Raw genomic sequence first — 12,542 nt, 5'->3', positions numbered from 1 at the left:
CATGAGCTGAGTTCAGAGCTAATGAGGACAGGGAAGAGAGAGCGCATTCAAAGGGGTTTGAATCGGCTGGGAGTGTCTTAGCAATATCCTAGCAACAAAGCAGGACAAGATAATTGGAGTTTTTCAGTCAGGCTTTAGGATATACATAAATGGCCTACACCTACAGCAAGGGTATTATATACCCTTTAATTATTTTTTATATGCAAATCCGAATAATGATAATTATTTAATAATAGTATTGATAACAATAATTATTATTTTTTTTTATTATTTTTGTTTTAAAATGCATTTTGAAGGTTTTGTTCTTGGGTTTTGTATATTTTATGTTTGCTACCTGCTGTCAGAAGGAGATGGACTATGGTGATGCTATTTCATTGTCCAGCCAGTAGGATGTAAGCAGGATGCTGACCAAGTAATATGGTGTAGTATGGGGGGCGTAGGAGAGGCCCTCCTCTCTTTCACCCCTCCTCCCTCTCTCACCCCCTCTCTCTTGCTTTCAGCCCCCTCTCTCTCAACCCCCTTTATCTCTTCCCCCACCTCTTTCCCCCCCTTCCTCTCTCCCTCCTCCTCTTTCCCCCCCTTACTCTCTTTATCACCCCCCTCTTTTCCCCCCTCCTTTCTCTCACCCCCTCTCTCACCCCCCTGTGTCTCTCTCACCCCCCCCCTCCCACCACCTCTGAAATGGAGGAGCTCTAATAGGAAGAGGTGGAGCCTAAAGAAGAAGGGGTGGAGTTTGCAGATGAAGAGGTGGATCTTAAATAGGATGGGGTGGGGCAAATTTAAATGGTGGGGCCGCCCAATTTTAGTCCTGCCTAGGGCAGCACAAAATCAAAATACACCACTGGCTGTTAGGAATGAATGAATCAGCCTAGACACATATAAATATGTGGTTACATGTGAGAAAGGATGACTCTGCCACTGTTCACATACACCTGTCATCCCAGACGCAAGAATCCACCGATCAGACATAACGTTATGATGACCCACCTAATATTGAGTAGGTCCCTCTTTTGCCGCCAAAACAGCCTGACCCATCACAGCATGGATGACAATAAACCTCTGAAGGTACACTGTGGTATCTGGCACCAAGCCGTCAGTAGCAGATCTTTTAAGTCCTGTAAATTGCAAAGCGGGGCCTCCATGGATCAGACCTGTTTTTCCAGCACATCCCACAGATCCACTGGCTTACCTTTTTCCCATACTGCATATTGATGCCATTTCTTCCCCAGGTAAGCAACACACACGCACCTGGCCATTCACATGATGATCTACTGCTCTGTGGTCCAGTTCTGATGCTCAAGTGCCCATTGAAGGTGCTTTTGGCTTTGGAAATGGTTCAACATGGGCACCACGATTGGTCTGCAGCTACGCAGCGTCATATGCAACAAACTGCAATGTCCATTTTTTTCTGCTTTCAAGAGACAAAAAACTATGGGGACAACATTCTTACTGGCTGCCTTGCGTATGCCATTGTAACGAGATAACAAATGTTATTCACTTACCCTCTCAGTGGTCATAAAGTTATGGCTAATCGGTGTATAATCTCCCATGTAAGGGCCCTATCACACGGGCTCTCCGATCAGATCTGCATGTCAGTTTTTCAGGCATATCGAATAGGACTCTGCAGTCTCCTCTATGGAGCAGCGGATGTCAGTGTACACATGTCCGCTGACATCCGTCCGTTTCCATCGGATTTCCCCATAGAGGAAAGCAGGACTGTGCCTGTGTCTGTTCTGCACAGCGGAGCAGACACGGACCTGTCATCCGCCTGCTCAACCGGGGATCAGCAGAATGATCCCCTGCTGAGCAAGCGGAGTCCGTTACGTGGAGGCGCCCATGTGAAAGGGTCCTAAAGGAGGGAGGCCTAAATAATTACATAAACAAAAATAAACACAAGAGGGCGCCTCTATCTAGGTATAGCGATTTTTTAAAAAAACATAAAAGACAATAAAAATGCACTCACTAGAAAAAAGTAGATCAATGTAGATGGTTTGATAAAGGGGCCCTCCTGTCTACCCTGAAACATGTAGCCACATCCCCTCCACTTCCTGTCATCACCCAGCCAAGAGAGGTGCTATTTGGAGCCGCAGCCATTTTGCCATTTTTGCAACTGCTGATGTTCCAGCCTGAAGCCTGACAGCTGCACTTCCATTAGGAACTCTGCTTCAACCAGCCACATACCTGCTGAGCTCTGCATCCTCACGGTGATTATACCGATGTCTATATGGGTCTATGACAAGCCTTGATCTACTTTTATGTAGTGAGTGCATTTTTGTCTTTTATGCTTTTTTAATAAATCGCTACACCTAGATGGAGGTGCCCTCTTGTGTTCATTTTTTTATATGTGCATTAGGATCTCAAACTCTAATTTGAGAGGAGCTGCATTCGTTTTACCTGGTGTATCCTGGTGTATCTCTCCTGGCCCTCCTATGTGCCCCATTTAATGATGGTTAGGTTCCAGTCAGCACAATAGCTTATTCTTTTTATTCTAAATAATTATATGGTGTTCATTGTGTATGGTTCACACATATTCTGTAAATATTATTTAGCTCCATATTTCGCTGTTTCATTGAGTTCAGCTTTAAGTAGCAAATATTTTTTCAACATCCCTAAGTGCATTAGTGTCATTGTAGTGCAATATTCAATCTGACTTTACATTGCCTTGAAAAATATCTATTTCATTTAGCTTTTTAAATGGCTTTCGGCCAAGAACTCACATTGGTCTGTGATTTTTTTTCTACACTAATAACAACAAGATTTCTATCAGTGGACAAATGTAAATTCAGAAATATGAGTAGGGAAAATAAATACACAGGAGTGCCTGAGAGATCAAAGTGCGGTTATATCGCACTAACTGAAAGTGACAAGAGGAATCTCCCGTTTTTTTTATTATCAAAGAAAAACTGGCCCAAAATAGTAAAAAAAAAAAAAATTAATTTAGCTGAATATTTCTTGCTATTATCATAATTTACCACCAAAGAACAAGCCAAAATTAATTCTCCTGCTCCTGACGATTGCAGTGATACCTCATATATTCCACTAGAGGGATATAGTGGAACTGCGCATAGATAATGTATAAAGCTGCTGGCACTCCACTAGACATATAGTGCAAAAAACAAACATAAATAGTGCAGCGCTAAAAAGTGACAAACCTATAATACGAATTGCTTTAACTGAGATATAACTCCCAGTGCTACAAAACTCTAACATAGACAGCTCAAATCACATGTGAAGTGTCCACAGTGATAAAAAAAAACATGAAAAATAATATCAAGCAAAACGAAAAAGTTCTTGAATTTGAAGTTCAACAGAAAAAAAAAAAATCAATAGTCCAGTAAACAAAACTCTTGTTGTGAAAAAGTAAATTCCATAAAATTGAATTGGTATCGCCTGGGGGATGGAATATTAAAACACCATCAGTGTATGATCCGTCACCAATGTATAAAGCCAGCACGCTTACCAGGCGGTGTGGACTCTAATGCCCTGTACACACGGTCTGATTTTCTGACGGAAAATGTTCGATGGGAGCTTGTTGTCGGAAATTCCGACCGTGTGTAGGCTCCATCGGACATTTTCCATCGGAATTTCCGTCGCACAAAATTTGAGATCTGGATCTCAAATTTTCCGACAACAAAATCCGATCGTGTGTACACAATTCCAATGCACAAAGTGCCACGCATGCTCGGAATCAAGCAGAAGAGCCGCACTGGCTATTGAACTTCATTTTTCTCGGCTTGTTGTACGTGTTGTACGTCACTGCGTTCTTGAAGTTCGGAATTTCCGACAAGATTTGTGTGACCATGTGTATGCAAGACAAGTTTGAGCCAACATCCGTCAGAAAAAATCCATGGATTTTGTTGTCGGAATGTCTGATCGTATTACGTGTATATGAAGATGCTGGGCTTAGGATAGAGTCTAAGGTGTGCAGCCCCCTTGAATGTCTGATCGTGTGTACGGGGCATAACGCTGTAAGTATTGAGTCAACCATGCAATTGTAGAAAATCACTCCAACCTCACTTCAGGATGGTTAATGGGGGTATCCGATTGGCCCAAGGTTAGATGGAAGGAGATCGACCCTCAAAAGCCAGACTCCCGGCATATGGGTAACCACATCATCAGGCAAATCTCCAGCTCCCAGACACATGTAGGAGAAACAGCAAGCATCCGCACATAGTGTAAAACCGTATCAAAACATTTATTTAAAAGTTGATGTGCACTTACATACAGTATTCATGGTATTATAGGTTTGTCACTTTTTTATACCCCATATATGTATGTTAGTTTTTGTTTGTACCTGTAGTACACCCCAGAAAGAATGGTGCGCATCTTGCATTTTTTTTATCCTGCCTAAAACACACTGACACTGATAACAATTAAAAAATGTTTTTTAAATGCTACACAAAATATGCTGACCGTGATCTCTGACCCCAAACTTGACCTTTGACCCTGACCTTGACCCTAACAATAACCCTGGCAACCTTGATCTTGTTATTTTTTTCTTTATTTTTTTCTTTATTTTTTTATTCTTTATTTTAATTTTTATTTGCTTCTTTTTTTTTTTTTTTACAATTCCTCTCCTGCTAGAAGAGGAAGATGCAATGTATCATTCTCTTCATTCCGAAGAGGAAGGAAACTCAGGGGCGGGCTCACAGTGACTGTTCACTATGATAGCCAATCAGAGGCTATGACAGCCCTCAGGTGACCCGGAACCAACAGTCACAGGTCCCGATCATAAGTACGAGACCCTGGTCTCTGTGTTGTGCGCTCCCAGCACAAAGGGAGGTATGCATATATGGGGCACCACGAAAAAAAAAAAGCCCACTTCTGTGAGGCCGCATATATTAAGTACCTGCCAGTGTCTTTTCAGGGAAGATTTCTCCTGATTTTCTGTTCGGTGAGGGGGAATCTCCCTAGTGGAGAAACAGTAATAAAACCTTACAGAGGTAGACAGAGCCATGCACCCCCTGAAATTTAGATGGTTCAGCAGAAACCAACTAACCTTTGATCAGTGTGTGGCCATCCCTGCTTGACATATGTCGAATATTTAGGAATTTGCTCTACGCCATTTAAAACAAGAGCACATCCTAAACCTGCTGAGAGAAAATATTTTAACTGATGCCAAATTACGGCTGACAAGGGATGAGGTTTGGGTTTGTCACTAGCATAGGTTCGTGGCAAACTGCATCTACGAGGTATGCAGATGCAGCCAAATAATGCAGGAAGTTGCCTTAGTAACCATAATGCGCTGCTAGGCCTTTGAACTTAGGTTAGCTAGCTTAGAAGGGCCAATAAGAAGGCCTCTTAATTAGCCAGCCTCCTCACTAGCTCCCAACAGTCCCTCGAAATTAGGGACAGTCTCTGAAGTTTTTCCTCCTCATTCTGGTTTGATCTATATAGTTGTATATAAAATGCACTTTTTATTTTTCAAAAAGTGTTTCCCAGAGCTAAACTTTTCATACAATTTCTAAATTGCTGCATTTGTAAATCTAAAAAGCCAATATAAAGGAATAGCAGTGGTAAAAAAAACACCTGTGGGTTTAACTAATCTTTTTTATGTATAATTCTTCTTTAAGGGGGCGAGGCAGGGGGTGTGCCTTATGCCTACATACTTTTGCTAATAGGTGTCCCTCGTTCCCATCACAAAAAGTTGGGAGGTAGGATATTGATAATGTGCTTTAACTGTCATAAGGAGAGTATAGGGAGTGCTGCTGACAAGGCTTATAGGCACCGTCAGGACTCTCAAAATTAGCCCTAATCCATTTCTGAATGTTCTGTAGGAAGCACATGCTATGCTTCTTGAAGAAATTAGGGGGTGACAGGAGGGAAGAGGGTTTTTCCTTTTTTATCCTTTGTAGTATCTTAATTCTGCAGATGTCCTGAAACCTCTTTACAGCCTGTCCCTGTTCCCATGCACTACAGTGGTAACAGGCTGCATGTGTTTTTTTACTGGGCCTATTTCTTAAAGTACAACTAAAGGCAGCTTACATATTTTTAGTGAACCCTTAACAAAGATCATGAAAATGACATATGTTAATTAATATAATAAATACAATTATGATTACCCAAGCATACACCTGCAATTGCATGCTGTAAACCTCTCTCTGAGCCTGTGCCTCTGGATTCAGATAGTGATGCTGGGAGGAGTGTTGCAGAGCTAGCATGTTATTGCCTTCCACTAAGCCAGCATCTGCATCTCCCACAGGGAACTACAGTTTCCATGATTCAATGGGCAGTGGACAATAGCAGAGGCCCTGACATGGGCAGGGAGTAGGTGGTGCATAAGGAAAGGAAGGAGCACCCCCCCCCCCCCAATGATGTCACAACACTGGGCTGTAGTCTCTTGAATAATGACACAATGCAAAAGGGGACAACAGAAACATTTGAAAAATTAGGAAGCTGGGTTGTCTCCACAACATAAGAAGATGAAGCTGGAAGGAGAGCAGGTAAATTTCTTTATTTACTTTTATTTAGATGACAAAGTTATAGTTATACTTTAATTGTTACCAAATGTGTTTTCACAGGCCTTTGATTGTATAACAGAGTGAATACTTACACAATTTCTTGCTGAAGTAATTGAAGCCTAGATACCCCAACCAGCATCAGGATGCATTGGTTAACCCGACAATGCTTTTTTTTGCCTATTTAAAACATTTAATTTTTATTAAGACCCCTTTCACACATGCGAACCATTCAGGTCCACCTGTCAGTTTTTTCAGGCGGACCTGAACGGACACTCCGTGCATCTCTATAGAGCGACGGATGTCAGTGGTGACATGTCTGCTGACATCCGATCTGCTCCGCTCCGCTAAATCCAGACAGATGGTGGTCCTATTTTCCATACGTCTGGCGGATGGGATGAAAACGGACAGGCGGTCTGTTTTCATCCAAGTTTTAGTCCAACATGTGCTCTGATGATCATCAGAGCACATGTTGGACTAAAACTGTATCTGTTTGCATCCTCTAAACACAGCACTGTTGACTTGAACGTTTGGCTCCTGATTGAGGATAACACCTACAGCCTCCAGGAGTACCTGGCTTGATCAACCATCAGAGGTGCTGGGAGGATCAAAGGCCCTGGCTGGGTATTAGCCACAAGCTCTTAAACTCGTGCAGCTGGTAAGCTTGCACTTTATGTGGTAGTGGATTCACATTGTCCTATAAAGTCACAGGAGACAGACAGTCACCGTATTGTGTTACTACAATCATTCACTTACTTTTCCTCTGGAGGACTTTTCAGGACTGTTCATTGGTTAAATGTCATACATCACTTAAATTTTTTCGTTTTTTTTTTTCACTTTTTTCATCCACTTGCACTTTTTGGTTTCATATGTTATTTTTCATAATTTTTTATTTAGATATATGGTTTGTGAGCGCAGCTCCTTATGTTATTTATCACAGTAAAGGGGGCTGAATAGAAATGCACGCCACACTTTTCACATATTTATTTGTAAAAATGTTTGAAAACCATTCATTATTTTCCTTCTACTTCACAATTATGTGCCACTTTGAGTTGGTCTATCACTTAAAATCCCAATAAAATACATTTACATTTTTGGTTGTAACATGACAAAATGTGGAAAATTTCAAGAGGTATGAATACTTTTTCAAGGCACTGTATAAACATAAGCAATACTCTTGAAACAAAAATGTAAATGGAAGTACCACACATATACTAAAAGTTTCACATATGACTTTATCCCAATAAAAGTCAAAGGCACAAAGAGTATCCAATGCATTTCAGGGGTCCAAAAATGCCCCCTTCATTAGGACTTAAGATTGAAAACAATGTTAATAGAGTAGAAGTGAACTAATGGTATTTCTTCCAAATGGTGATTTCAGCCAAAGCAGCTGCTGAAAAGGCCTGTGCTTGAAATCACACAAGAAGAAATACCATTAAAGGTCCAGTTCACTTCTAGGAAGAAATACGATTAAAGTCAAGTTTACTTCTAGTCCATTTACATGGTTTTCAATCTCAAACCGTGATACAGGGGGTATTTTTGCTCAACTAGTAAATTCTAGAAAGCATCAGAAAACTGAAAAACAAAGGGGAACATTTATAAGACTTGCGCAAGCTGGAAAGCAGGCAGTTTTGTTTTTTTTACAGTTGTGCAAATTTGCAAATTACTTACCTCTAAAATATGCAGGTATTCATTACAAATTACAAAAAAAATAACTTTACGTTATATGTCTTTCAGACCAGCTAAATTTTGCAAAACATCTTCCCAACCAACACAACTTTCTGCTGGCCCAAGTTTTATAAATTCGCCTGAGAAACATTTCTTAGCAGGAGGAGGATCAGCACATTTCACATTCGGGAAAAATTCTATCTAGCAAAATGTAGGATAGCAACTACAGAGCGCTTGAAAACACTACAGCAGCTTCTGAGACTTACTTTGTGTGTTTTTTAGGTGCGTTGGTCCAAGGTTAGCTGTGCAAAAAAGAAGGCTGGTTTTGTTTTTTTTTCTTTTTTCATTTTATGTATAAGAAATGGTCAATAAAGTCAACATAAAATGAGAGACAAACCCTAGTGTCACAAATGTTGATCCCAATGGTGAAAACATACATTAACAAGCAACAGTCACACTACATAGTCATGTCATGTTTTTAGTTGGACAATACCAGGTGAAAGAACAACAATATAACATCCCACTAATTTGTTAACTAAGCTCTTTCATTATAACATATCATTTAAAGAAACATTACTCTTTAAGCACCTGGTGCCTAATCTGCAGCTATTAGCAAACTCTTGGCACTATATAAATCATGTACAATAATAATAATAATTAAAAAATCGTCAGTGTTTTTTTTGCCCAGGTACTTACTTGGGGACAGTGAAGGAAAAAAACTTTTTACTAAATTTTACTCACTCGCTTTGTCTGTGCTGTCCATTCTTTTTATGTATTTTGTTCCTCGGATCTTTTACACTGGCTCTTGCTTAGAGGACTATTAATTGTAGTGGCAGGTGTAATGATATCATGTACTGGACGCACGGAAAGCTGTGGCTAGTGGCCATGTTGTTCAGGAATCATAGGTGGGCCATGACAGTTTTGTAGAACAGTTACACATTGTTGCAGCAAATACTTAGGAATGCACCTACATAGTCGTCTAATTTAGCATGTCAAAAAAGCCTGTTATCTCAACTTTGGGACAGCAAAAACCAGCATACAGGCCTTTTAAGAGCTGTAAACAGCTAATTGTATTCTGGCAGGATGTCTGTTTCTGCTGACCAGACTAATTGTAAAATTATGACCAAATCCATCAGATTTGTCACCCATGGTTTGTAGGGCAATTAAAGAACCAGGAATACATAGCATGCCATAAAATGTCTACCCAGAACTAATGGGGATCGTAAAAAGCAGTCAAGCTTTATGCAACCTGCCAGAGACCTCTGCCCAATTCACAACCCAACCAAAATCCACACACAATTCATAAAATCAAACAGGACCAGGACACATTAATATTAAGTATATATTTGAATGGGGAATATCCTACCAAACAAAATCATGGTCATACATGACTAAGCTAGAGCATACACAAGGGGAGATAGCAGTCAGCTACCCCCTGGGTAACAGGCTTATCCGAGATACCCTCCTGTGTTTAGCACCCCTGGACATAAAAATTCAATGCTGGACCATAAATCTGTCTCCAGAATGTAACCGGTACATAGTGGGAGATATTAATAGTGGTATAAAACTGTGTGTAAGGGAGGGCCATGATACTGTCATAAACTAGAGCTGCATGATTCTGGCTAAAATGAGAATCACAATTTTTTTGCTTAGAAGATAGATCACGTAACATCATCTTTCACATAAAAACAAAAAAAAATTGGGCTAACTTTACTGTTTTGTTTTTTTTTATTATTCATTAAAGTGTATTTTTTCCCAAAAAATTGCATTTGAAAGACCGCTGGGCAAATACAGTGTGACATAAAATATTGCAGAAATTGTCATTTTATTCCCTAGGATCTCTGCTAAAATATATATATAATGTTTGGGGGTTCCAAGTAATTTTCTAGCAAAAAATATTGATTTTAACTTAAGAAAGAAGTGTCAGAAAAAGATTTATTAGACTTTAAGTGGTTAAACTTCCTGCATTGAAAACTTGGCAGACTGCCCAGATTATGTATTTACACAGAAGTTCTATCCCTTTGATCTAAGAAGGAAGCTTAGTTACAATGTTTCAAGTTAAAGACTTGGCAGACTGCCCAGATGCTTTCTTTTGACAGCTGAGTGAGCAGATAAAGTCTCCCCACTTGTTTATATGAAAGAATTGTCAAAATCTGCAGGAGAGATTGGGGGGGGGGGGGGGGGGGGTGAATTGAGATCACGATTTTTTAACGATTAATTGTGCAGCTCTATCATAAACCCATTGACATCCCATGGCCACGCTTCAGACGCTTAACTGGTCAGATGGCCTCTGTCAATGCCCCTTTGATCCCAGAAAAAAGGGAGATGCCAGGACAGTTTGACAGTTGTAATGTACCATCAAAATAAGAAACCATCTATCAAGTTTGAGAATCAACACTTTGCTCATCAACTGAACTCTGCTAAAACTAAGGATACTGCAGGGTATTCTTCTTTTTCAACTCTTTTTTATTTCCTGTTGCTTTATTGTCTCTTTATTGCTTGTAACACCCTTTTTTTCTGTAAATATTTTATTTGCACCAATTTGATCTTTTCATTATTAACTGCTTCAGCCCCGTGAAGATTTTACCCCCTTCCCCACAAGAGCACTTTTTAAAATTTGGAATTACGTCGCTTTAACTGTGCGGTCATGCAATGCTGTACCCAAACGAAATTTGCATCTTTTTTTTCCCCACAAATAGAGGTTTCTTTGGGGGGTATTTGATGACCTCTACTTTTTTTTTTTTTTGCGCTATAAACAAAAAAGAGCGACAATTTTGAAAAAAAAAATACAATATTTTTTACTTTTTGCTATAACAAATATCCCCAAAAATGTTTTTAAAAAACTAATTTCTTCATCAGTTTAGGCCAATATATATTCCTGTACATATTTTTGGTAAAAAATTATTTTTTTAAATCGCAATAAGCGTATATTGATTGGTTTGTGCAAAATTTATAGCATCTACAAACTATGGGAAAGCTTTATGGAATTTTTTGGCATTTTTATTATTATTTTTTATTTTACTAGTAATGGCGGTGATCTGCAATTTTTAGCGGGACTGCGACATTGCGGCGGAACAGATTGGACACTTTTGACACATTTTTGGGACCATTGACATTGGTCACTGGTAGGGAAGAGGTTAATAGGGGGCGATCAAGGGGTTAACTGTGTACCCTAGTTAGTGTATGGGGATAGGACTGACTGGGGGAGGAGACATATCGCTGTTCTTACTTAGTAGGAACAAACATTATGTCTCCTCTCCCCTGACAGAACAGGGATTTGTGTGTTCACACACACAAATCCCCGTGCTGGCTCTCATGCCCGCAATCGCAGGTGGCCGGCAGGGATTGCGTCCACCAGCCACGCGTATTGGATTCCCCTGCCTTGCAGCGGGCGCGCGTGCCCCCTGGCGGCTCTTAAAGGGAACAACGTACCCATACGGGGTTTCCCCAAGCCGTGCCATTCTGCCGACGTATATCGGCATGAGCTGGTTGGCAAGTGGTTAAACCTTATTTTGAAAAGTGTTAAAACTGTCTTTAAGGCCTTTAATGCAAACTAAATAAATCCATGTCTCTTAAAGAGCACTACTGTAAAGTACAAACCTTCTGAACACATCTGTCTGTGTTGACAGTGTGTGTTACAGACATTTTTTCTAAAATCATAATTGGTATTGCTAAAATTCCGAGTTTGCTCCTGCTTGGTCAAAAGGGGGTGGTGCTAGTGTAAAGGGTTAATTGCTTAATTAAATTAAATTAACACAGTGTCAATCACTCTCAGGCTGCCGGCACCTAGATTGGGTCCCGCAAGCTGGAAAATCTTTGTACAGGGTGCAGCTGAGAGTGGCATTGTTACACAAGTGACAGCAGTGTGAGATTGGCCAGTCCTTTGTCATGAGTTGGTGAGGTCAGGCATCTGATATTCGCATTTGTCACAGCAGTCACCTCTGGTGCAGTAAAAGGATCTAAGGGTTTTATTAAAAACAACATATTATGTACCCACAAAATAAAATGTGAAAGAGAGCAGATAGTCCATGAGAAAAGATTACTGTGTGGCCAGCTGAAAGGTGAAGAGCTGGACTGGATGCCAGAAATCTCTGCTGCTCCTGCTTGGCTCCCTCAATCCTAAGGAAAGCTCTAAGAGGACAATTGTCTCCTGTAAAAGTGGGTTCACAGGACATGTTGCAAGAACCCCTCTTCTTCAGCTGACCCCCAAGGGCTATCCACTCTTCTTAAAATAGTCCCCCACAAGCTCTAAAGCACTGACTTGTAAAGGAACTGTAATGGCAGTGATCTCTACCATTCCACTGAGATATGTCTCCAGACTCCTAATTATGCAAGTAGCATGTCTGCAGTCTTTGACTATCTTTTGTAGCATGCCTATAGCATCTGACTATCTACTAAAGTATGTCTAGTCCCTGA

General features: G+C 40.4%; 1 protein-coding gene across 2 annotated transcripts in view; it reads right to left on the bottom strand.

Annotated features, from left to right (window-relative positions):
• Nucleotides 1–12,542, bottom strand: part of KCNH5 (potassium voltage-gated channel subfamily H member 5) — a 550,163-nt gene that overhangs the window by 351,921 nt on the left and 185,700 nt on the right. The window contains exon 5 of one of the 2 annotated variants that reach the window (XM_073610317.1): nt 8,393–8,428. The exons of the other annotated variant lie outside the window; for it this stretch is intronic. Within the exon in view, the coding sequence (XP_073466418.1) occupies nt 8,393–8,428 (36 nt within the window). The remainder of the gene's footprint in view (nt 1–8,392; nt 8,429–12,542) is intronic. 2 annotated transcript variants of the gene reach the window in all.

Source organism: Aquarana catesbeiana, linkage group LG13 (assembly GCF_042186555.1).
Source record: "Aquarana catesbeiana isolate 2022-GZ linkage group LG13, ASM4218655v1, whole genome shotgun sequence".
Taxonomy (NCBI): Eukaryota; Metazoa; Chordata; class Amphibia; order Anura; family Ranidae; genus Aquarana; species Aquarana catesbeiana.
Note: the sequence above shows the minus strand (reverse complement) of the source record. Positions and strands in the feature narration are given on the sequence as shown.